Genomic DNA, 26,844 nt, shown 5'->3' with positions numbered 1-26,844 from the left:
CCTAATATAAGGTAATGGTAGTTATTTGGGTTAGTCTCTGTGTCCTCCATTCAGTAACATTGATCTACAGTTCTATTTTGGTGCCAATACGATGCTGTTTTTGTTACTATTGCTCTGTAGCATAGTTTAAGTGTGGAATAGTAATGCCACCATTTCACTCTTCTTGCTAAGGATTGCTTTGGCTATTCTGGGTCTCTTATTTTTCCAGATGAATTTAATGGTTGCTTTTTCTATTTCTATGAGGAATGTCATTGGGATTTTGATTGGGGTTGCATGAATCTGTATAGTGCTTTTGGTAGTATGGTCATTTTGACAATATTAATTCTGCCTATCCAAGAACAAGGTAGATCTTTTCATCTTCTAAGGTCTTCTTTAATTTCCTTCTTTATGGTACTGTAGTTTTCATTGTAGAGGTCTTTTGCTTCTTTTGTTAAGTTTATTCCCAAGGTTTTTTGTTTCTTTATTTTTGTTTTTGAGGCTATTATAAATGGGGTAGTTTTCCTAATTTCTCTTTCAGAGGATTTGTCACTGATATACAGAAATGCCTTTGATTTATTTATGGATGTTGATTTTATATCCAGCTACTTTGCTGAATTCATTTATTAGTTTTAGGAGATTTCTTGTGTAATGTTTTGGGTCTTCTAGGTATTGAATCATATCATCTACAAATATTGATAATTTGAGTTCTTCTTTTCCTATCCATATACCTTTAATTTCTTTCATCTGGTCTTATTGATCTGGCTAGAGTTTTGAGAACTATATTAAATAGAAGTGGTAAAAGAGGGCATTCCTGTCTTTTTTCCAGTTTTTAGAGGGAATGCTTTCAATTTTTCTCCATTTCAAATGATGTTGGCCTGGGGCTTAGCATACATAGCCTTTACAATGTTGAGGTATGTTCCTGATATCCCTAGTTTTCCTAACATTATTATCTGATTCTCATCCTCCAAAGGCAATTTGGCAATGTTTTTTAAAAATGGGGGTTAAAAAAGCCAAAAAAACAAAAAACAAACCTCTCATTGACCTGGTAGAGAGCCATAACATTCAAATTCTTTTCAACTTATTCACCAAAGTATTTCATGTATCTGTCTTCTAAATAAGAGCTACTAAAATATTTTAGTATATTCCTATAAAAGTATGTGTAGATTTTACTGAATATGGAACCACAGGATTCTGACATGTCTACTTTTATTCTTTTCATATGAATTAATACTCAAGCCATTGGTTGCCGATGCTGTTTTTTTGTATCCTGAATGCTCTTTTCAGAGTCCTTTATCTAAATGGCTTATAAAAATCTAGACTTGCACTTTTGAAGGTCAGTTTTGTCATAGCCAGAAACCAACCAGGAGGAAATAGAGTAGTGATACCTTTGGCTATTTTCTCCCATCATTCCCAGAGAAAATGAACTCTAGGCAAAATATTCAGTGCAAGAATCACGAAAGTGTATGGCTGGTGGAGAAAGAAGGTGGTAAAAAGTTATGTTTTCAAAAAATTCATTTCTTAAACCAAGTGGTTTTCTTAACAAAATTAGCAACTACAAACTGCAGAAAGTTCTGTTCACAAATTACACAGTTCATTTTTCTTTTGGAATTTATTTATAATTATTTTTCTAGAAACAGGACCTCTTCCTTTATATTGTTTCCTATGGCATTTGATTAAGCTACTTTGGGAAACCCAATTGTGTCGGATGGACACCAATAACATTTCATAGAATAGAAGCATAAACACAGTCTAAATATTTCATAAGCAGGGAGAACCGCGGAAGGACAAGTAGAAAGGAGTCAAAACTGGAGTTATCCTAGTGCCAGACAAGAAAAGAGAGATGAACCCAAAGTAGAAGAAGAAAAGAAAGAAGATGAAAAGAAACAGGAGGAGGAAGACCCTTACACTTTTGCTGAGATTGATGATAATGAATATGACCAGATCCTGGCCAATATGAGTGTAAAGAAGAGAACCGGAAGTCGGTCCTTCATTATAAACAGACCTCCTGCCCCTACACCTCGACCCACAAATGTACCTCCGAAGGAGGAAACAACACCTTACATAGCTCAAGGTAATGTTTTGGTTTGTTTTTTAATCTGTAGACTTTTTTCTTCCTTTTGCACATGGAAGGGTGGTACAAGGTGATGTGATTAGTGCTCCAAAATTACTTCAAAAAATTGAAAGGCACAGGTAAGTGATATTGAGTCATTTTTTTTTATTTAGAAAAATAATGAATAAAGAAAATAAAAATTATGGTGTGAGTTCTTCTTTCTAATTCTTCATTAAGAAGGATAATTTTGACAAACCACCCCAGGCATGTGAAACAAGAGAATACATAGATAAATTCTATTTGAGACTTTTTTTCACAATTCTACAAGAGGGAAGCTGAACTCCTACAGATAATCAAATAACTGTGTAACACAAAAATATTTAAATATATACCCCAGATCCACCTCAGAGAAACACAATTAGTTGTCTGTGTTTAATATTTTCAAAAGAAATCATTCTACTTCTTAAGCAGAATATATTGAGAGATTCTTATTTAATAGTGATCTACTGGTAATAATGATCAAAAAAACTGCAACAAATTTTGAAATTATTAAGTGTTTCAACAAACACAAAATGTTAATTGGAATGATTATCTAGATGATGAAGACAAGAAAAAAGATTTAACTAGAAATTCTCAGACTATCTATCATGGCAATCTCAGGATGTCACTATCTCTTTCACAAAGTTTCTAAACTCCAACAAATGTACATGAAGCAAAGAAAGTAGACATGAGTTTATGCAATAACTGAGTCATATTTTCAAAATGTTTGAAGAATTGCATTATCCTGTGTAGTCCGGTCCTTGGGATGTTGCCCAAGACAATGACTCCCATTTTTTATTGTTGTCCTTTTGGGTCTTTACCTTCCTGTCCTTTTTTGGCAATCATATTCTTGTTTTCCAAAATCACTTTTTTGTTCTCTGTTCTTTTTAATACCATTTTCTTCTTCTTCTTTTTTTTTTTTTGGAGGTAGGAGAGGGAAGAGAAGTATAATTTACTATCTTTGTTACTGCTTTTGTTTTATTCGTTTGAGATTTTTAATTTTTTGTTCAGATTTTTATTTTTCTTCTACTCTCATGTCATCTCCATTGTATTTATTTGTTGTTCATTTATTCTGTCTATCATGCTTGACACTTCCACCAAATATGGCTATTCTTGGCTATGCTTGCTTGTTTAAGAAGGAAGTTCTAAAATCCTGAATGAAGATCTCTAATTGTTAACTGCATTATGGGCTGATAGGGAGGTAACCAGCTTTTTTCACTGAGTAACTTCCAAATATAAACTTACCTAGCTCTGTTCCCCTATTTTTTTTCAGTTTTTCTAGAATAAAATCCAACTAACTTGAGTCTGAAATTGTACATCTTGTTGCCAGCACACTGAGATTGGAATGCACAGGAAGACTGGAAAATTTCAACCAGAATGAACAACTTAATTTGTTCTATTTCCAGTCCAGTGTGTAACTCTTGTCATTCGTAGTGCCTTATATCCCATATGCCACTGTCACCAGAAGATATCTATGGAGCTCCTGGAGGCAGTACCTTGACTCAGGACAAGTGGCATACTTGACATATGTGAGAGAAAAGAATTTCTGCACATACCAGAGACAAAGACAGAGCTTTATATAGGAGAGCAGAGACATTTGAGGGAGAATGTGGGCTATCTAGAGAGTGAGAATTTGGGGAGGTAAGGCATGGAATATACATTCAAGGGGGAATACAGTCCAGCTCAAGAATGAGAGGTAACAATCCCTTGCTTTGGTGTTTATTGGTATCTGTAGAAGGACAGCAGAAGGGGATACACTATAGGTTGTTACTATAGAATACAGTTACTTTTGTTGGCAAGGGTACAAGCTACGTTGCTCTTGTGTGGCTTGTCTCACATTCGAACAGCCTTGAGAGTTTTCCTGCATTCCAAAGGTTTGTAGGTACTTCTCTTTGAGACTCAGCATATTTTTGAATCCTCAAACTCCCACCCCATCACAACTGCTTTTCAATATCTGTAATGAATAACCTCCCATTATGGTTAACTGGCTCTGTTCACAGATTGGAGAAGAAATTTGAGTATGTGACTGCTTTAGACTTTCAACCAATCCCCACATTAAATAAGTCAATTAGAATAGTTTTCCTCCATGCTCATTTATTAATTGATTACATAAAGATTTATTGAGTACTAATGACAAAGTCTTTCTGCATATTAATTATGTAAATTCCTTACCTGGTGATGATACAAGTTGCCCTATGTGTGGGCACTTGCATAGGAGATTGCCTCATCAATTCATTTTTTTTTCTTGATGTTCTTTGGATTCCACACAATAAACATCTTTTACCACGTAATTCCTTTTCCTTTTCTTCCCATAGCTCAGATCTATTAAATAGAATTGCCACTATTTCCCAGAAAGCCATCCATTTAATTAGGAGAACATTAATTTGCCCCAATTCTTGCCAGAGGATAGAAGCAGTAGCCGAATTTTGGCACACCCATGCTATTACATAGCCAAAAGAGAAGGATGTGGAACAGGGGATGGGAGAACAATACAGGATGCAGAATCCTAGTTTACCTTTCAGAACCTCAAGAAAGTACTGGCAAAAAGATGGGCAGAGGAAAACCAGAAATGTAGAGGAAAACCATGTTTTCTTTACCGAAAAACCTGTTTTCCAATACAGTTGATACTACCTAAGCAAACAACCTGATATCCAAGATTTGAATTCCTCAAAGATAAATTGGGGTAAAAAGAATAATATCTGCTTCATAGATTTATAATCTGTAGTAAAGTAAATTTAGCAAAAAATCCAGCATTTGCTTGATATGCTCAATACATTATAATTCAGACAAGTCTTATTTGTCTTTACTCAATTTCTGGACAAAGGATGACTTTGATAAACTAACTTTAGTAGAGAAAAAGTATCTCCATGTTTCTTGAATTCTGGTGGAGTCCAAAGTGAAGAAATATAGATACTGGAACTGAAGTGAGTAGGGGAAAGAAACCCTGGCCTCTGATGGGACAAATTGGCTAGTCTGCTCCTTAGGATTACTATTAGGCAATTTTAGTGATAATTTCTAATTCATGGAATAATTCTTCTTGGTCAGCATTAATAGTCTCATTTTAGAGGTACAGGAACTGATACACAGTGAGTTTCAATGTCCTGCCCAAATAATAAAACTAGAAAAAGGTAGGATTTGGACCCAGATCAATCTGCCTTTCGTGCCTGTACACGTGGCACCACAAATTTCCTTCACTGATATATTTATTGCTATGTATTTATTAATATTTATTTCTTCTTTCTAACCAATAAGACTCGTAAAGGAAGAGACCAACTTTATCTGGTTTTGTGCACCATTATATCTCTAGTGCCAAGTTCAGTACTGAATTCATAGTACAGAATATGAATATTTGATAAATTTTAACTGAATGCATCAGTGATAGAAGTGACAAGATCCCTATCAATATGGCTAAAAGATGCCATTACCACACTGGAAGATGATTTGAAGAATACATATATTCACTAATTCCTAAGTTTTCCCTGTTTTAAAACACCCAGTATTTGAAGCACAGTTAATGTGAAGGACAGAGCCCATGCAGAATGAAACAAAGCTCTATGATATTCATATATGGCTAAGCTTTCTAACTGCTATCATGAAGCTGAATATATGAGAGAAGCTCTATTTCCACCACCATTACCAGGCCCTACCCTCCAAAAGTGTAACTTATTAATGCACAATTGAACCCATGTTGGTTCATTTTATCCAAAGATATGTTTCTGATTTTTGTCTCATTTTTGTCATACTGAGCCTAACCTTACATTAGCAACCACAACAAGAATTACTCTTTTTTCTTAAAAGGTTTTTGACGTCTGCCTGTTTCCAGATACCAATGCTCTCCATCTTTTTCGACCTGTTATATTGGAAAAGATCTGATTCATTAAAAGGAAAGACTATAGAAGTATTAACATGGATTTACAATCTTCTTTAGTGACATTATTCTTGATTTAAGGCAAATCAAGGAAGGAAAATGAGTACTTGGCATAGCATAGATAGATTGGTAGTAAAACTCTGTCTATATTTCATGCAAAGAGATGAATGCCTATTGGGGAAAATTTTTCTACATCAATGGACAATTTTCCATTTCTCCCTCACACAATTAATAGGGCAAAGATCCTTCTTCAGAGTCCATGTGGTTGATTTGGGGTAGAATATAATTTCCTTTCAATTTTCAGTTACTGCTGCATTACCCTTGGCATTTAGCAGTGCAACAAAGATGTATATGACCTTTTTGAGAGCTACTCAGCTACTGGGACCCCAAAATGTCAAGTACAACTCAGTTGCTCTCAGAAAATTTCCACTTGCAATTCACTTTTACTTGAAATTGATCACATACAATGCAACTGAAATGCAAAAAGAAAAAATAAATAAAAGACCTTGTAGAAACTCTTGGGGAAATTAATCCATATCATTGTAAATGTGACAGAGTAGAATGATCTCTGTCCTCATTAGTAAAGAAACAGAGTCAAGTGGATTAAATTGGGCCTCAGATCAAGTGCTGTGTGTCATTCTCTCTGGCTAGGTGACCTTGTCCAAACTATTTAGCTTCAGGACATAGTATCTATATCACAGATGCTCTTTCAGAACAGAGTGTCATATTTATCATTCTGTCTGTAAGTCCCATGTTCCTGCCTTTCCCTGGGACTTGCTGCCTCTCTTCTTTCCATGAAAAGGTGCTGGTACACCTCTGCAAAGGTGAAATCAGCTCCTACTGTCCTTTGAAGGGAAGCAGTCTGTTTGTATGACACAAGTGTGTCAATTTGCTCTTTCTGACCTTCTCACTTCTCCTGGCTTCTTCATAGACTGAATGAAATCTGAGAAGGGTTTTCAGCCCATCAATTGGAGTGTTGGGATAGTAATGGTAAACTTTTCAGCCTCCTCTTCCAAGCATTCAACTCCTCGATATTATGGAAGTAGATAGGAGGCAGTTATCAACCATGGTGTTGACTGATATTAAAGAATCTGCATTACATGAGAAAATAATATTACCAAGCACAGAGGTGCTCAAGCAGTTACAGTGTGAATTATTCTTTTTCCCATTAATTGATGATGCTCTTAAACCCATTGTTAAATACTTGGTTAGCATGAAGATTCATTGACCTAGACCAGTAATTATTAACTGTTGGTGATTTGCCTTCAGAAGACATTTAGTAACATCTAGAGAGATTTTGGTTGCCAAAACTAGGACAGTACTTGTGGCATCTACTAGGTAGAGGCTAGGGATGCTACTAAATGTCTTAAAATTTATAGGTCAGTCTCTACAACAAAAACACTATCCAGTCTGAAAGGTCAATAGCACCCCTGTTGAGAAACTCTGACCTTAAATGATTTTAAATGATTTCCACTTTAAAGCCCGAGTGAACATTTAAATTCTTTAGAGACTGGTCACTGGAAGAAGAAATCACAGTTGTGTCAAACAGCTATCCACACACACATTCTTTTTTCTCACTTTAGATTGTGTGAATTCACAATGTTTTCCACCAGGACTTTTAATGTGTGCTCTATGTAACTCTAAGTCGGTACCAATTAAAGAAACATAAGATTCTCTGGTGAGAGATGTCTCCTTAAAGGAACCAGCAGCATGCCGTAGTAAATTCATGAAGACTGTGAAACCAAATGGAACTGAATTTGACTTATGACTTTGTCACTTGAAGTTGTGTAACTTTGTACAAGTTATACAACATTGCTTCATTTTTTGTTTGTTTGTTTGTTTGTTTCTATTTTGAGCAAGGGAAACACCTGCTTCCTAGGGCTTTCAGGAGAACTAGAAACTACATGTGTTCCATGTGCAACACAGAGCAGTGGGAGGAAGATGGCAGTCAGTCACTGTGACCAAAGGAACATTGTACACACAGAGCTGAGGAAGACCTGCCTCATCTCCCCAGGCAGTCTTTCTCTTGCTTCTTACCGTTTACACAGGGTTTCATGTGCCAACATGTCATCTTGCATGACTTTTCCAAAATATTCTTTAATTACCAATATTGAACACCATCTACAATGACTGGGCACAGCCCTATCCTTTTGAAATTGTCAATCTTCATTTCTATAGGTGGAATCTTATTAGCAGTATGAGTAATTAATGGTTGTTCAAAGTGAGCATAATTGGAAAGCTTATCTTGATTTCAGGGGAGAAAAAAATTAAAGGGCCAAGTTTTATCATCCTGAGAAATACAACAAAATGAAAATTAATCTAGATCCCATTGACCCGTTGTAAGACAGCAATATTTTCTGACACAGAGAGGGAAGGGGCAGAGTAGTAGTTTTAGGGTAATCCACAAACATGACCTAAAAAGTGAACTCAGTTTCAAGAGTCTTCCAGTAGTTTCCTTACTACCCAAATAATTTCTTTTTGAAACAAAATTTCATGGCATGTTACTAATGTCTACATTCATACTATTGTTTGCTTATTGAATACAAATGGGCAAAATCAGAATTCAATCAATGAGCTCAAATGAAGTCTTATAGGAGGAGATGGACCCAGTAGTGAGTCGAGGTTTGGCTAACAAACTTATTGAAATGGCCTCAAGCTGTTGTTATACAGAATTCCACAAAGCACACTGCCTTCTTTTAGAAAGTCCCAGCTTCTCAGATAAGAAACAATTCTAGAATAGAAATATTCTTATTTGTAGGAGAAAGAATACATATGCAAATAAAAATAGTTTGTTTTCTATTCTGGCAAAAAAATTAAGCTGTTCAGAAGTAGAAAAGAAAATTTTATAGTGAAATTTCCTGTTTGGGGAAAGGATTTTTATGGGAACACATCTATCAGACTTAGTTTCTGTTCCAAATGGGAAAGAAAATTACATTTTCTCCTTGGGAAGTGCATGGATCTCTTGATATGGCCATGGACTTGGGATTTCTATGCTGTTTTCCTTCAGGGAGATATGTGCTTACCTCTTTCCCTCTCTGCCAGTCTCAAGAGTCAGGTGTCACCACATCAGTGACTTTGTGTGTCACTGATCCTTTACAGATTGTCCTTAAAGACAAATGCCACAACTCCTGATTACTTATGTCTGTTTACAATGCTTTGTTTTACCTCACTCTGCCTTTTTGCAGTTAGTTCTTACATGTACAAACTGGGAGAATGAGGTTGGGAGAGTGGGGTTGCAAGGACTTGATCTTGACCATCTCTGGTTGTTCCTCCTCTCTGTTCTCTCCCCTCTCTAGGCATGAAGGGCACATTTGGCCTTTATTCAAGTGAACACATGGAGGGCAGTGTGGGAACTTTGACTGTGTCTTCAGTGCCTTTGCACCCTCAGGACCCAGCATGGCACTTGGCTATGTCATTGGTAACCCGGTGACAGATTTTAAGTGAATAATAAACACCACTGCTGCCACCCTGAGAGCTCACAACACAATACATATATGCACATTTTATTTTATATCAAATCTCTAGTTATGAGAATAATCATCAGTGACAGATGCACATCTCTAAACAATATTTCACTTTTCACTTCTGATGGGCATGGAACATCAAGGGTTTGTGGTTATACTGTACATCGTCATGAATGCTGTTGGCTGTTACCCAGACTTTCTATCACCTTGGCCATTAGAACACAGTTCAAAATCAATTTTATCAGATTTTCTAAGGAGGGAAGCTCTGGAAGAGTCATTTTGCTTACAATTGGCCACAAACGAGGTTGACATGAAGAATGTTCTTGCAGAAGCAGCCTGAAAGGACAAATAGTGAAGTGAGTCTGTTATATTTCACCTCCTCCTCCTCCTGATTTTCTGCTAGTTCTGCTGTGCTTAACATTTTGAATATTTAATACTATGTTAATTTTTCCATTCAATGTCATTTCTATTCTAGAGAAACTTCTACAGAAGTCATTCTACCAATATTTAAAATAAATGAGGCTGTTATTTGAGATATTCATATTGCTTATGATTATTTTAAATCTCAAAACTTGTTTTTCCTCCTCTATGAAATTTTTTTATGTTTAAAGGTAGTGACAAGAACAAACCATGTATTCATGTTTCCTTTTTCTCAAATTCCAATTTTAGGTGGCAAGAGGAAAAACATTCACACAGTAGAAAGTCATCGAAGTTGACATATTACATAATTGCCTTGATAGCATTCTTTGAACACCGATGAAGTAAAATGTAGTTGAAATAATATCCTACAAGTATTCAAACACATAGGACCAGAAACATCTCAATATATTATAAAAAATTAACGTTGCTCTGTCATTGAACTTTCTAGTTTGTATTAGTCTAAGCCCTCAGATTGCAAATGATCTCTTCCTCAAAATACAGCATTCTACTTGAATCCATACTCCATTAAGAATGTACCCCAGCACCACTAAACCTGAAATGGCCACGGAAATCAGAGTATCAGAGTTGCCAGCATCTTATAGTGTGAACCGAGTGAGACATTCAAAATCCATGCATCTAAGCCCTAATCTTATTGGCAAGAAAATAAAGGCCCTTTCCCATGTTATGCATGATGTTAATGTTAAGTTGTGCCAATTTGGTAACAATTCTGTAATACACTTTTTCAATTACTATATATTGAAAATAGACTCTGATTCAACACATAACAAATCTTGCGTATTTAGGTATTTGTATGTGCATGTACACACACACACACACATCATCATCATCATCATCATCCAGCGCACAAGTCTCACTCCATTGTGGATTATATATTTATCTCTTATAAAAGAGATAACCTGGTAAACACAAAGTATATAAAGCTTTGTAGGATACAGACTTTGCTGGGAGATACCATTAAAATGTTTTGTCTAATAAAAATGTGAAAAAAGAAAGAGTAAAAAATTCTAGAATTTTATATCCATTCTTTTCCTAAGACTGATGGAGTATGCATATTTGCTTCAGTAATAATTTTGATGGACTAGATCTTTCTTCAGGAAACAAGTTAAAATGGGTCTTCTTCCCAAGGTTACTTCATATTTTAAAAATACCTCCTAGCCTTTATATCAATGAGAAAAAAACCTGTTTGGCAATGTTAGTTGATAACTAGGTTTCCATAAGGAAGTGAAGCTTATCAGGAGGGAGAAAGGTAATCAAAAGGGGTGGGTACAGCTGGAAATGAGTTAGGAGTGAATTTCCAGGAAGGTTAGACAGGTGGAAAGGACCCTTGCACTGTGGGCTGTGACCTACTTCACATCCTGCTTTTATGGAATTCTGCGATCAACATTTGCATTATCACCCCACTCATAGCATCCGACTTTTTCGTCCCAATATTCCACCCCCATCCTGGGTTATGGTGAACTCTCAATGGTAAATAAATGCTCTGCTTGTAACTTCTTAACTTAGCGACTCAATGACAGCATTTATTTGTTTCACACTTACTGTATTTCCCACAAGCCAAGTGTTTGTTGTAACCAGAAAATATTCCAATAAAATATAGGGCATAAAGTGATTTTTAGCAAATTAACACCAAAAAAACTGGAAAAATAATTCCACTTCCAAATAGTCTGTAGATTCAAACCTCAGCAGAATTCTTAAAACTTACCAGTTAATGTACTTTTTAGCTGAAGAATTTATTTTCTGAATTTATCTTTGGATTCAAATCATTTCCCATATTAAAAAACCAGACTACAGCTTTTTAGTCTTAAGACATTCTCAGTTATATCTTAATAATATTGGCAAGAAAGCACAAAGAGTCTGCATGTTATTAAAATTTCAAAAGTGTTGCATTTTTTCAAGACTTTTAGAACTAGCCAATGCAGAAAAAAAATCAAGTACTGCTTTAAAAAAATTTCTTTCCATATCCTAAAATATACTCACAAACCATATATCCCTTAATACATTTTATTTTAGGAAAAATGTAAGCCACAAACCCAGAACTCGAAGAAGAAAAGTGATTTTTTTTAAGCAGAAATGTGATTCATACATGCAATTTTTCTTCAACACCTCATACTTTGAAAATACATTTGTATCTCCTGAGGACAGCAGAGAGAGATACCCTTTCTCTTTACGGCATCCAGCAAATTATAAGCTTAATAAATAAATGTTAATTTGATTTGATTTGGGGCACTTTTTAAAAATTCAAAATATGTCTTTTGCATTAATCCCAGATATGACCTTGATATAGATTGGTTTAAAGGATGTTAAAACCAAGGCAGTGATCCATGAGAACCACTGGGATGTTTCTCCCAAAGTGGTCAAGCATCATCCTGCTGGACCACGGCCACTCCAAAGTGCCTGGAATCCATTAAGCCAGGAAGTACTGTAGAACTGAGACCCAAATGTGTTAGAAATGCTCTCAGGTTCATTTTGGTCGGCTCCCTCTGCCTCCTGCCTTACCTCTAAAAGGGAAGACAGAATGGAAGAGGCAGCAGTTCTGTAAGGATCCAAGCAACACACAGAAGTTCAAGGATCTAAATCACTTCTCCACTAACAACAGCTCTGGGATCATTGCAAAATTACTTAGCCCTTTTACAAGCTAGTTACTTCCACCTCCCTCATCTATAAACATGCAAGTTTGGACTAAATCTCCCAGGTCTCTTCCAGGTCCCAAATCCTATAATTCAGACTGCCAATAAAACATGACCGTAACTCTGGGATATTCATTTTCCAAAGTAAAGTTGTAAATGGTCTGGACTTTTTCATTAACAAATGCCAGAAGCTATCGGGAACTTTGTGGGTGCTCAATAAATATGAAACAATCAATTTTATCTTTCATCTGCAAAATGGGGTGAGTAATGCTGACTTGTCTCCCAGAATTTTGTGTGAGAAATAATAGATGAGAACAAAGCACTTTTCAGATAATGAAGTAATTCAAATAAGCTGCTTTAATAGGTCTGAAGTCTGGATGGATGATGCAAGAATAAAGTGCCTTTTTTATTATTACATCTGTGAAATACAACAGTCTTTTCATCTGTTTAAGAAAAAACAGTCATTATCCTTGCTTATCACTGAAAAGTCAGCTTGAGTAATTTCCGTGCAAATGGAATTTTTCATGTGATTTTAACATTTATCACTTTTAACAAAATGCAGCTTTTATCTTTACCTGATACCAAAATGGAATCATATCTTGATTTAACTAGCTTAATGAGGCATTCCATCAGCATTATACTACTCTGCCCAAAGAAAATGCTTTCTGAAATGACTGATAAACTGCACAAATGAGAAAATTGCAAATTTAATAATCCTCCTACTCAAAAAAGAATCCAATCAGGAATTATTACTAATGAAAATGATATATTGCATCCTAGCTTCCTGGGGACTTGCACTGGATAGGGTGTTGTTGTTTTTCTTAGTGTTTATAGCCAATAAATAATATGCTCTGTATTTTTTACAGTGTTCCAACAAAAGGCAGCAAGAAGACAATCTGATGATGAGAAGTTCCATGGTCTTCCTAAGAAACCAGGTACTGACACTAACTTCAGTCTAGTTAATAATCTTATGAATACTGAATAAAGAAATCTTATGAATACTGAATAAAGCCCCCTAGGGTAGAAGTAAATGATTGTGTGTTTGATTAATTTCACTCTCAAGTTAGTGTCTTGCCCAAACATAATTTTGACATAATAAAATCAATGCAAGAAATTTATTTTAATTAACAAAGACAGGAAATGGCCTTGTCAGAATGCCTGTGGTGATGCTGTTACCAGGGATTCAGGAAGGTTAAGTAAGACAAATTATAATGTGCATCAGAGGTCACATTTTCCAAGACCTTCAGAGGGCGGGAGGGTCCAATGCTTGATCCCCCAAAGCATGGGAATTCTATGTGGTGCCCTTTTATCAGTACTCTTTTGCCTTCAGCCCTTGATTCAACATATTTTGAATAATTGTAATGCAGACAAGTGTCGAAAACTGAAGCCACAGAAATATCTCACAGAGTAGGAATATTTTCTACCTCCAGTTTCCTTTAAAATACTTATCTCCTTTTGAAAAGAGACACTCTAGCAAACTATTAATTACGATTTTTAAGACAATCAGGACTGATTTATTGTCCAAATATGAAAAACATAAAAGAGGATAGAGGTAGGGAGTAACAATAGCTGGCTCTGATATGAACATTGGCAGACCCACCTTTGAAATAATGTAAATCCTAAATCATGTTATCTTGAAATTGGTACCAGGAAATTGTTGAGAGAAACATTAAAACAAAACCAGAACATTATTTCACAGCAGTCACTAACCAGTCCTGTGGTTGGATACTAGCTTTTGTACTATTGTAGAGATTGTGAGGTGTAGATTGCACCAACTTCTAACACTCACTGAACTATTAAATATAGAACCCCAACAGTCCTGCTCCTGTGGTACTATGGAATGTCCTTCAAACACAGTTGTGTCTTTAAATGAGTGTTCTTCACCCATCATTTCAAGTAGCATTTCCCATGGCAACCAGGTTGTACTTAGATAGTTCTTGCAATTAAGTTCATGGTGTTTGAATGCAGTACATGAGGAGGCTGAACTTCTCTTCTCCCATGAATCACGAGGAGAGATTGTTTCCAAATTTACATGTACCAAACTCTCTTTATCTGGCAATTTTCCATTTTTAGCAATTTCATATTTGGTGGAGGGAGAGGTCTTTCTAAAATCTTATGCTATCCTCCCACCGTGTCTTTAGCTGTCTCGAGAAATCAATGCAAAACTTCATGTAAGATTTTTGTGCAACTCAGATCAGAGCAGCTCCTAAAGAATTAAACAAAGTAGATAAGATTATTTCTATCTGGACTCCCCCACACATCTCACAGAGCTTTAGAAAGAATAAAGAGAGGAGATGCTTTGAGCTCTTTGGGATAAAATGTCCCTAAAGCATTTTTCTTATAAATTATTCTAGTATTGTGTTTTTAATTAAGTTCAGTTGGAATTAGGGGAGATGAAGAAGGGTGACAAGTGTCAAGTGTGATGAAGAGATTCATGAAAAGCTTGATCTTATCAATTATCCTTCTGGGTGTTCCACAGAGAACAATGTAAAGGAAGGCATCTAGTGTCCACTTAGCCTCGAAGAGCTGATTATTATTCCACCACGTGGATAGAAAAGTAGTTTCCATCTGTGCCCAGACAAAAGGGGAGGAGAGAATGGTGAAAAGAAACAGGATTCTAATTATACGATATTTTATGGGTCTATCTGTCTTAATTTATTACCCAATTTGCTTCATCAAGGTCAATTATCACTAGATTTTTAGAACTCTATAAAGACTAGGATACTGATTTTTTTAAAATATGTATTCTTAAGTTTTAGATGGACACAATACCTTTATTTTACATTCCATGTGGTGCTGAGGATCGAACCCAGTGCCTTGTGCATGCTAGGCGAGCACTCTACCACTGAGCCATAACCCCAGCCCAATACTGAATGTTTTGATCATATTTTATCTGACATCTTTCTTCTTTCTAGATTCTTAAATTCAACTTATGGGTAACATTTTTTTAAAAAATTTACTATATTGAATTTATTTTACAACTTATTATAATTTAATATTTATAAATTATATTCCATGTAAAATAATCAGGTCTCCCAGGTTCATATGAAACAAGTAAATTGAATAATAAACATATGTAAGTATAGATGTATATATATATATATATATATATATATATATATATGTGTGTGTGTGTGTGTGTGTGTGTGTACATAATTTTTGGAGGAACGATTGTTGTTAATTTACCAGCAAATTTTTATTCAAATCCAACCATGTCAATAGTTACAGGAAATGTGAAAAGATAAAAACATCAATTAAAAGGCAAAGATGGAGGAGGGAATATGGTGGCGAGGGGAGTGCATTGCCCCCGTGTGCCGCGTCACTGTGTGGGAGAATGACGAGTCAGGACGGCTAAAGGCTATCTTGTTAGGAATTTCCAGCAATAGTGGGGTGCTCCGGAACCTGGAGGAAAGATTTCCATCGCACGAGGATCGGCTACGGGGGCTCAAATGCGAGAGATTTGTCGCATGGAGGGTCACACTGCTTATTCAGCAAATCGCCTCTCGGCTAGAGTCTGCGGCGTGTGCTGGGAAACGAGGAGATAGCGACGCAGGGATACAGCGCTGCAGTTTCTGCCAGCCGTGCAAGCACCGTACTCAGTGCTGAATTCTGGGTTCGAGAAGGGGAAAAGAAGCGGTCCAATTCGGTTCTCCACACCGGTCAGACCACAGAGGAGGCCAGCGGCCACCATCTTGGAGAGCTGACGTCACCATCCCTGTTTTCGACTGATCACAGCTCATTCAGCCATAGAACAGGTAATTTCAGGCTGCCATTCGCCTGAGGCTTGCAGACAAATTACTCAGGCTCAGTGCTAAATAACCCGCGGAAACTGCTTCTTGGAGCCTGCTCTTATCAGAGCATACACCGAGCACAGAGCGGCCGAGTTCTGGCTCCCGGAACTGCTCTGGCCCAGGGCTAAGGAGCCCGTGGAAACTGCTTCTCGGTCCAAGTCCTGCTGAGTAATGTGGAGGTAAATACCAACCGAGCCTTCGTGGGCAGTGGCAACAGGACTGAGACGGGGCCTGTGAGGGCCGGTCAGGACTCACCCGTTGCTTTGGTCACCCGGCAAAGGGAACGAAATGCTGCCATTCGCATAGGATACCAACATGGCAGAGATCTGATGTCATCAGAAAGTGGCGGAGGAGAGAACTTCATCAATACCAGCGGCGACAGAAACAGTTGGTCTCCTGGTAGGGAGGGTGAGTCACAGACACCCGAGTCTCTCTCGCTTTGTCATCGAGCCAGAGGAGAGGAGCCGGGCCACCGCCCGCGCCCGGAGCAGGCCCAGCGGCTCACCAGCGTGGTGGTCACGTGACCCCAATTGGAGAGTGGGCAGAGCGGAGCCGCCACCCGCGCCCGCAAGGTGGGCAGACCTGCGAACGACCGGCAGAACAGGCCCAGTGGTCCACGGGCGTGGTAGGAGGGGCAGGGCAGAGCTGCTGCCCGCGCCTGCAAGGTAAGCAGACCTGCGACAGACTGGCGGATCAGGCCCAGCAGCCTGCCAGTGTGGTACACACGTCACCCCAACTGGAGTAGGGGCAGAGCAGAGCCTTCGCCCACGCCCGGATCAGGCCCAGCGGCCCGCCAGTGTGGCGGTCACGTGACCCCGATTGGAGTGGGGGCAGAGCAGAGCCGCCACCTGTGCCCGAAAGGTGGGCAGTCCTGCGACCGACCAGTGGGACAGGCCCAGTGGCCTGCCGGTGCGACAGACACGTCACCCCATTTGGAGTAGGGGCAGAGCAGAGCCGCCGCCCGTGCCCGCAAGGTAGGCAGACCTGCGAGTGACCGGTGGAACAGGCCCAGCGGCCGGCCGGGGTGGTAGGCACGTCACCCCAATTGGAGTAGGAGCAGAGCAGAGCCTTCACCCGCTCCCGGAACAGGCACAGAGGTCCGCGGGTGTGGTAGACAAGTCACACCAATTGGAGGGGGGGCAGAGCAGAGCCGCCGCCCGCACCTGCAGGGTAGGCAGACCTGCAACCAACCGGCGGATCAGGCCCGGTGGCCTGCCGGCGTGGTAAACACGTCACCCCAATTGGAGTAGGGGCAGAGCAGAGCCGACGCCCACGTCCAGAATAAGCCCAGCGACCGGCCGGCGTGGTAGACACATCACCCCAATTGGAGTAAGGACAGAGCAGAGCCGCCGCCCGCGCCTGCAAGGTAGGCAGACCTGCGACCGACCGGCAGACAGGCCCAGGGGTCCGCGGGCGTGGTAGACACCTCACACCAATTGGAGGAGGGGCAGAGCAGAGCCGCCGCCCGTGCCTGTAAGGTAGGCAGAACGCCGCCCGACCCTGCAAGGGAGACTTTTCAACTATACAAGAGCAATATAAATATATAGGGGGAAAATTTTTTCAAAAACACAACAGTTTCACCAAGCAGAAAGAAACGCAAGCAGTATGAAAAGACAAGGAAAGAAAGGACCACAAGCAATGCAGGTCAAGTCAACTTTAGAAGAGGTAACAGCTGCAGCAGATGGAATGTCAGATAAAGAATTCAGGATATACATGCTTCAGATGATCTGGAGTATCAAGGAAGAAATTAGACAGCAAAATCAGACAATGAAAGATCACTTCAACAATGAATTACACAAACAAATCCAGGAAGCAAAGGATCAACTATACAGGGAGATAGAGGTTATAAAAAACAAACAAACAGAAATCCTAGAAATGCAGGAAGCAATAAACCAACTTAAAAACTCAATGGAGAATACTACCAGCAGAGTAGAACACTTAGAAGATAGAACATCAGACAATGAAGACAAAGTATTTCAACTTGAAAAGAACATAGACAGCTCAGCAAGACTGTTAAGAAACCATGAGCAGAACATCCAAGAAATATGGGATAACATAAAGAGACCAAACTTAAGAGTCATTGGGATACAGGAAGGTATAGAACTCCAAACCAAAGGAATGAGCAATCTATTCAATGAAATAATACAAGAAAACTTCCCAGACTTGAAGAATGAGACAGAATCCCAAATCCTAGATGCCTACAGGACGCTGAATGTGCAAAATCATAAGAGATCCACACCTAGACACATTATAATGAAGATGCCCAACATACAGAATAAGGAGAGAATTTTAAAAGCTACAAGAGAAAGGAAGCAGATTACATTTAGGGGTAAGCCAATCAGGATAACAGCTGATCTTTCAACACAGACTCTGAAAGCTAGAAGATCCTGGAATAACATATTTCAAACACTGAAAGAAAATGGGTTCCAACCAAGAATTGTATATCCAGTGAAATTAAGCTTCAGGATGGAAGATGAAATTAAAACCTTCCACGATAAACAAAAGTTAAAAGAATTTGCAGCTAGAAAACCATCTCTTCAAAACATCCTCGGCAAAACATTACAGGAAGAGGAAATGGAAAATAACAATGAAAACCAACAGTGGGAGGTAGGACAGTAAAGGGGGGGAAAATAATCAAAGAGGAAAACAAACCATGTTTAGTAACAGAAATAAACAAATATGGCTGGAAGAACAACCCATATCTCAATAATAACCCTAAATGTTAATGGCTTAAACTCACCAATTAAGAGACACAGGCTAGTAGAATGGATCACAAAACAAGACCCAACAATGTGCTGCCTACAGGAGACGCATTTGATAGGAAAAGACATACATAGGCTGAAGGTGAAAGGTTGGGAAAAATCATATCATTCATATGGACTTCGGAAACAAGCAGGAGTGTCCATACTCATATCAAATAAAATAGATTTCAGCCAAAGTTAATCAAAAGGGATAAAGAGGGACACTACATACTGCTTAAGGGAACCATACACCAACAAGACATAACAATCATAAATATATACGCCCCAAACAATGGTGCAGCTATGTTCATCAAACAAACTCTTCTCAAGTTCAAGAGTCTAATAGACCACCATACAATAATCATGGGAGACTTCAACACACCTCTCTCGCCACTGGACAGATCTTCCAAACAAAAGTTGAATAAGGAAACTATAGAACTCAATAACACAATTAATAACCTAGACTTAATTGACATATATAGAATATACCACCCAACATCAAGCAGTTACACTTTTTTCTCAGCAGCACATGGATCCTTCTCAAAAATAGATCATATATTATGTCACAGGGCAACTCTTAGACAATATAAAGGAGTAGAGATAATACCATGCATCCTGTCTGATCATAATGGAATGAAACTGAAAATCAACAATAAAAGAAGGAAGGAAAAAGCATACATCACTTGGAGAATGAACAATAGGTTACTGAATGATCAATGGGTTATAGAAGACATCAAGGAGGAAATTAAAAAATTCTTAGAGATTAATGAAAACACAGACACAACATATCGGAATCTGTGGGACACATTGAAAGCAGTTCTAAGAGGAAAATTCATTGCTTGGAGTTCATTCCTTAAAAAAAGAAAAAACCAACAAATAAATGATCTCATGCTTCATCTCAAAATCCTTGAAAAAGAAGAGCAAAACAACAGCAAAAGAAGTAGAAGGCAAGAAATAATTAAAATCAGAGCTGAAATTAATGAAATCGAAACAAAAGAAACAATTGAAAAAATTGACAAAACTAAAAGTTGGTAATTTGAAAAAATAAACAAAATCGACAGATCCTTAGCCATGCTAGCGAAGAGGAGAGAGAACTCAAATTACTAGCATACGGGATGAAAAAGGCAATATCACAACAGACACTTCAGAAATACAGAAGATAATCAAAAATTATTTTGAATCCTTATACGCCAATAAATTAGAAGATAGTGAAGGCATAGATAAATTTCTTAAGTCATATGATCTGCCCAGATTGAGTCAGGAGGATATAGACAACCTAAACAGACCAATATCAATTGAGGAAATAGAAGAAACCATCAAAAGACTACCAACTAAGAAAAGCCCAGGACTGGATGGGTATACAGCAGAGTTTTACAAAACCTTTAAAGAGGAACTAATACCAATACTTTTCAAGCTACTTCAGGAAATAGAAAAAGAGGGAGAACTTCCAAATTCATTCTACGAGGCCAACATCACCCTGATACCTAAACCAGACAAAGACACTTCAAAGAAAGAAAACTACAGACCAATATCTCTAATGAACCTAGATGCAAAAATCCTCAATAAAATTCTGGCGAATCTGATTCAAAAACATATCAAAAAAATTGTGCACCATGATAAAGTAGGACTCATCCCTGGGATGCAAGGCTAGTTCAATATACGGAAATCAATAAATGTTATTCACCACATCAATAGACTTAAAAATAAGAACCATATGATCATCTCGATAGATGCGGAAAAAGCATTCGACAAAGTACAGCATCCCTTTATGTTCAAAACTCTAGAAAAACTAGGGATAACAGGAACATACCTCAATATTGTAAAAGCAATCTATGCTAAGCCTCAGGCTAGCATCATTCTGAATGGAGAAAAATTGAAGGCATTCCCTCTAAAATCTGGAACAAGACAGGGATGCCCTCTCTCACCACTTCTGTTCAACATAGTTCTCGAAACGCTGGCCAGAGCAATTAGACAGACGAAAGAAATTAAAGGCATAAAAATAGGAAAAGAAGAACTTAAATTATCACTTTTTGCAGTGACATGATTCTATACCTAGCAGACCCAAAAGGGTCTACAAAGAAACTATTAGAGCTAATAAATGAATTCAGCAAAGTGGCAGGATATAAAATCAACACGCATAAATCAAAGGCATTCCGATATCAGCGACAAATCCTCTGAAATGGAAATGAGGACAACCACTCCATTCACAATATCTTCAAAAAAAATAAAATACTTGGGAATCAACCTAACAAAAGAGGTGAAAGACTTATACAATGAAAACTACAGAACCCTAAAGAGAGAAATAGAAGAAGATCTTAGAAGATGGAAAAATATACCCTGTTCATGTATAGGCAGAACTAACATCATCAAAATGGCGATATTACCAAAAGTTCTCTATAGGTTTAATGCAATGCCAATCAAAATCCCAATGGCATTTCTTGTAGAAATAGAGAAAGCAATCATGAAATTCATATGGAAAAATAAAAGACCCAGAATAGCAAAAACAATGCTAAGCAGGAAGTGTGAATCAGGCGGTATAGCGATACCAGACTTCAAACTATACTACAGAGCAATAGTAACAAAAACAGCATGGTACAGGTACCAAAAGAGGCAGGTGGACCAATGGTACAGAATAGAGGACACAGAAACCAATCCACAAAACTACAACTATCTTATATTTGATAAAGGGGCTAAAAGCATGCAATGGGGGAAGGATAGCATCTTCAACAAATGGTGCTGGGAAAACTGGAAATCCATATGCAACAAAATGAAACTGAATCCCTTTCTCTCGCCATGCACAAAAGTGAATTCAAAATGGATCAAGGAGCTTGATATCAAATCAGAGACACGCCGTCTGATAGAAGAAAAAGTTGGCTACGATCTACATACTGTGGGGTCGGGCTCCAAATTCCTCTATAGGACACCCATAGCACAAAACTTAATAACTAGAATCAACAAATGGGACTTACTCAAACTAAAAAGTTTTTTCTCAGCAAAAGAAACAATAAGAGAGGTAAATAGGGAGCCTACATCCTGGGAACAAATCTTTACTCCTCACACTTCAGATAGAGCCCTAATATCCAGAGTATACAAAGAACTCAAAAAATTAGACAATAAGATAACAAACAACCCAATCAACAAATGGGCCAAGGACCTGAACAGACACTTCTCAGAGGAGGACATACAGTCAATCAACAAGTACATGAAAAAATGCTCACCATCTCTAGCAGTCAGAGAAATGCAAATCAAAACCACCCTAAGATACCATCTCACTCCAGTAAGATTGGCAGCCATTATGAAGTCAAACAACAACAAGTGCTGGCAAGGATGTGGGGAAAAGGGTACACTTGTACATTGCTGGTGGGACTGCAAATTGGTGCAGCCAATTTGGAAAGCAGTATGGAGATTTCTTGGAAAGCTGGGAATGGAGCCACCATTTGACCCAGCTATTCCCCTTCTCGGTCTATTCCCTAAAGACCTAAAAAGAGCATGCTACAGGGACACTGCTACATCGATGTTCATAGCAGCACAATTCACAATAGCAAGACTGTGGAACCAACCTAGATGCCCTTCAATAGACAAATGGATTAAAAAAATGTGGCATTTATACACAATGGAGTATTACTCTGCGTTAAAAAAATGACAAAATCATAGAATTTGCAGGGAAATGGATGGCATTAGAGCAGATTATGCTAAGTGAAGCTAGCCAATCCCTAAAAAACAAATGCCAAATGTCTTCTTTGATATAAGGAGAGTAACTAAGAACAGAGTAGGGACGAAGAGCAGGAGAAGAAGATTAACATTAAACAGGGATGAGAGGTGGGAGGGAAAGGGAGAGAGAAGGGAAATTGCATGGAAATGGAAGGAGACCCTCAGGGTTATACAAAAGTACATACAAGAGGAAGTGAGGGGAAAGGGAAAAATAATACAAGGGGGAGAAATGAATGACAGTAGAGGGGGTAGAGAGAGAAGAGGGGAGGGGAGGGGAGGGGAGGGGGGATAGTAGAGGATAGGAAAGGCAGCAGAACACAACAGACACTAGTATGGCAATATGTAAATCAATGGATGTGTAACTGATGTGATTCTGCAATCTGTATATGGGGTAAAAATGGGAGTTCATAACCCACTTGAATCAAAGTGTGAAATATGATATATCAAGAACTATGTAATGTTTTGAACAACCAACAATAAAAAATTTAAAAAAAAAAGGCAAAGATGAGCAGATACAATTTTCAGATGCAAAGCCTACTACAAGCCTCTTTTAAAAGATTCAGTTTACAAGTAACAAAACAACAAATATATGCATAAATATACACAAATACATTATAGATCATGCAAACCTTAAATTTGTGCCAGAGTAGATATGATGCAAGTGCTAATTGTGAAGAAAGGAAAATTTCATAATTTGAAGATAATTTACCATCCAGAATTTAAATGTGTAACTATTATGCAATAAATTATATACTCTTTAAGTATATGAGAAAGATTGACTTAGCCAAAATAACAAGAAAATCCTCAAAAATAAGAAGCCAAAATAAGAAGCCTGATTAAAACTTTAAGAGAAATTCACTTCTTTTTAAAAACTGGTTCTTTTTAGTTATACATAACAGTAGAATACATTCTGTTATAATTATATAAGCATGGAATATATCTTATTCTAATTAGGACCCCAGTCTTGTGGATGTACATGATGGTAAGATTCATTGTGGTATATTCATATATATATACACATAGGAAAGTTATGTTAGATTCATTCCACCATCTTTCCTTTTCCTATCCTTCTTCCTTTCCCTGCATTCCCCTTTGTCTAATCCACTGAACTTCTTTGATTTGTCACTGTATGATGGTTTCACTACATTCCTTTAATCTTGGGCATCAGTAATTTACAAGAACCAAGATAACATCAAAACTTATGAAACATTAAAAAAAAATCTTTCTGATGACTGCAGTCTGCAGGGAAACCAGCATCTAGCATGAGAAAAAGAAGGATAATTGGGAAATAAATGAACTTATCTAAGTACCTTATTCCAGCTATATTTCCTAAACTGTTTAGATATTATAATCATCTAGACCATGGTTCATACTAGGCAATCAAATCTGCTTGTTATTGGATTCATGATATCCTGAGTTCTGTGGTATAATAAGAAAGGCAGTAGATCCTTTCATCAACGATGACCTCTTTATTCAGTGGAAAAAAAGGGAGTGAGGAATTTTCTGAAATTTTGTCAGAGTCAAAATTTTCTCACTGTTCTCTCAAAAAGGTTATTTAATTCTTCAATTGTATGCTTGAAGAAAAAGGGATAAAGAGGGCCAGATAGTTTCCCTTGGAAAGAATAAGCACCTCCAATTCCTTCAGTTCAAGATTGCCAAGGGATTGCCAGGAAGCAATAATATGGCTCAGCCAAGGAATTTTCCTGAGGAACAGAAAAAAACAATTAATTGGCACCATTTCCATGGAAACTTAACAGAATTCTTCAACTCAATTCTTACATTTTGGGGGAAAAAAAAAGGAAACGTGCTAAGGACTACAAATCACAGATAGAATTTTCCATTAAAATAATTTTTAAAAATTAATTTTCCCAAGTTGGTTTTTAAATGAGAAAATGCCAAGAAGGCGGTCACAGAACATGGTGGCACCAGACCTTCACCCCCCACTCCAAAATTGATCCTAACAGTCAAGGATATATTCTCAATGTTACAAGCTGTTGCTAGATTCTGTCTGTGTGTTAGGAGCTGATCAGGGTTTTGAAGTCTGAATCATATTAAGGGGGAGGAGAGAATGGTAAAGGAACCAGGGTTTCTAAGTATTGGTTCAATTCTATCTGAGGTGGGAAAATAAAAGGCAAATCAAAGAGTCATGCTTTTGATAAAAAATAATAAGGAGCTCATTTAAAGTTTATAAAATTTGCATAAAACAAATTTAGTAACCAGAAGACTCCTAGATGAACATGTTCAAGTCAAAGGATACTGGAGGAAGGTAGGGTTCCTTCTTCAAAGACATGAAAACATGTAGCTAATTTTCCCTGCCTCACAGTCTAGGGGTAAGACTGGCCTTTTCTATGCACATCAAGATCAACCCCATTTTATTAACACAGTCTTACTGCAGATAGGACCCCGTGGCAACTGAGGAGGTTCAAGCCCCCATAACCAACTGCCTCCCTGTGATGGTAGATCAAGTGCACAGACCTCTTCTGACCTACAGTTGGATCATGAAGTTCATCAAATACATTTTTGCCATCACCCTCAGGGGCAAACCATTTCTCTGGGGGATGGGATTAGGCAGTTAGGAGAAGAAGGTCCACCCTAACCACTGTCAATGCAAGTCACCCCTAACTCTAGAGGAGTAATAAGAATTTCTTGTAGAGCTTCTGAACTTTGGTGGCCTGAACCCCTACCTTAGACACAGACTAAAATAGACAGATGAAAATACTTATCAGCAGTAATCTCAAAACCAATCTATAAAAAAACCAAAATCCCACCAAAAGAAACTGTGCTGCGGAAACCACATTATGATAAAATTTACCTCCATGTTAAAAATAACCAATACGATATAATTTAATTCTTTTGCTAGCATGTAAGATTATGTCTTTTGTAAAAAAATTTCCAACCAGGCTTTATTATGTAAATGTATCATTTGCCCCCAATGACTTTTGCTATTATCATTCTTTTTGTGTTGTTTTCTTATAATGAAAACTCATTTCTCTAAAGCTGTGATTCTATCTAATGTGGGAAAATAAAAGTCATATAAATAAAGAGTCATGTTTTCAAGAAAAAAATTTAAGAGTACATTTGTTCATGATAATAAATACTATTCTAAGGGGTTAAAAAAATCAGCACTAAACTGTCTTTGTATGGTGAATTTTATCTTTTGCAGACCCTGGTATGATCCCTGCCTACTAATTCTGTGGTGCAGACTACAAAGTCAGTATTGGCTAGCCTTTTTGAGGGACATGCAGGCCCATGGGAAAGATAGAGTCAGGGAACATATTTTTATGTGTTCTCTAAGTGTCCAGTGCTGTGGCAGTTTGAAAAATGTTAAATAATAAAATTGTCTATAAGAAGGAGACCTGGGGAAACGTGAAAGGTATTACTCTTATATGGGGAAAAAAGAATACTGATCTCTGAGGTATTTTCACAGGCTTTGTTTTTGCCAGTACTAAATATATTAAATAGAAAAGAAGGAAAATTGTCAAAATGTGGTCATTTGTACTCCATAAAAGAATAATGGCCTCAGCTCCCTTTTCCAGTATAACTTACATTTCCATTTGTCATGCTGCTCACAAAAGTTTTCTTCCTTTTTTGATTTTTTTAAAAGCCATACCTGGAAAAATTTGTGTAATAGCGGAGTTCTTTCCTAAAATGGTGATGTATTAGCAATCCACTGAGTGGCCACTTTCAAAAGTAAAAGCAAAGCATTAAAAAAAAATAAGATAAAATTCTTAATAATTGTGAAAACAGAAACTGGAAAAGAAGCTTGCTAGAATCTGGGACTAATTCCAATTAATTCTAAATTTAAAAAATGGTGACTGAGACAAAAAAGAAATCAGTAGTCTACCCCTGCTTTTGAAAAAAAGCAGTCCTTTACCCATAAAAGAAGATAGGAAGATATTCCATTCTTCCCTTCCCCACCAGCTTTTATAAGTGTTCTGGTTCTCAACCTTGATCTTTCTAGGTAAGTGCAGAAAGTTGTCCTCCCTGTTGAAAGTGGAGTAGGGTAGAGGTCAATATTGTACTTGCTAGTCCTGAGACCCTCAAGAACAGCTTGGTGACAGAGGGATGGCATTGTGGAGAAGGAAGAAGGGACTTATATACATAGTGTATGGAAATCATGTCCCATCTCTGTG

At 37.7% G+C, this 26,844-nt stretch overlaps 1 protein-coding gene across 2 annotated transcripts in view; it reads left to right on the top strand.

Annotated features, from left to right (window-relative positions):
- Positions 1-26,844, top strand: part of Bank1 (B cell scaffold protein with ankyrin repeats 1) — a 305,105-nt gene that overhangs the window by 242,259 nt on the left and 36,002 nt on the right. Inside the window, exons 10-11 of one of the 2 annotated variants that reach the window (XM_046458972.2) lie at positions 1,748-2,050; positions 13,335-13,403. In XM_046458972.2, coding sequence (XP_046314928.1) covers positions 1,748-2,050; positions 13,335-13,403 — 372 coding nt within the window. Of the gene's footprint in view, positions 1-1,744; positions 2,051-13,334; positions 13,404-26,844 lie in introns of both variants that reach the window. The other variant, XM_046458971.2, reaches the window with a different exon arrangement.

The sequence above is a fragment of the Marmota monax genome, unplaced genomic scaffold (genome assembly GCF_021218885.2).
Source record: "Marmota monax isolate L192 unplaced genomic scaffold, Marmota_monax_Labrador192_F-V1.1 WCK01_AAM20220418_F8-fsc00002, whole genome shotgun sequence".
In the NCBI taxonomy this organism is placed as follows: Eukaryota; Metazoa; Chordata; class Mammalia; order Rodentia; family Sciuridae; genus Marmota; species Marmota monax.
The sequence above is the reverse complement of the archived record's forward strand: the minus strand, read 5'-3'. Positions and strand labels throughout refer to the sequence as shown.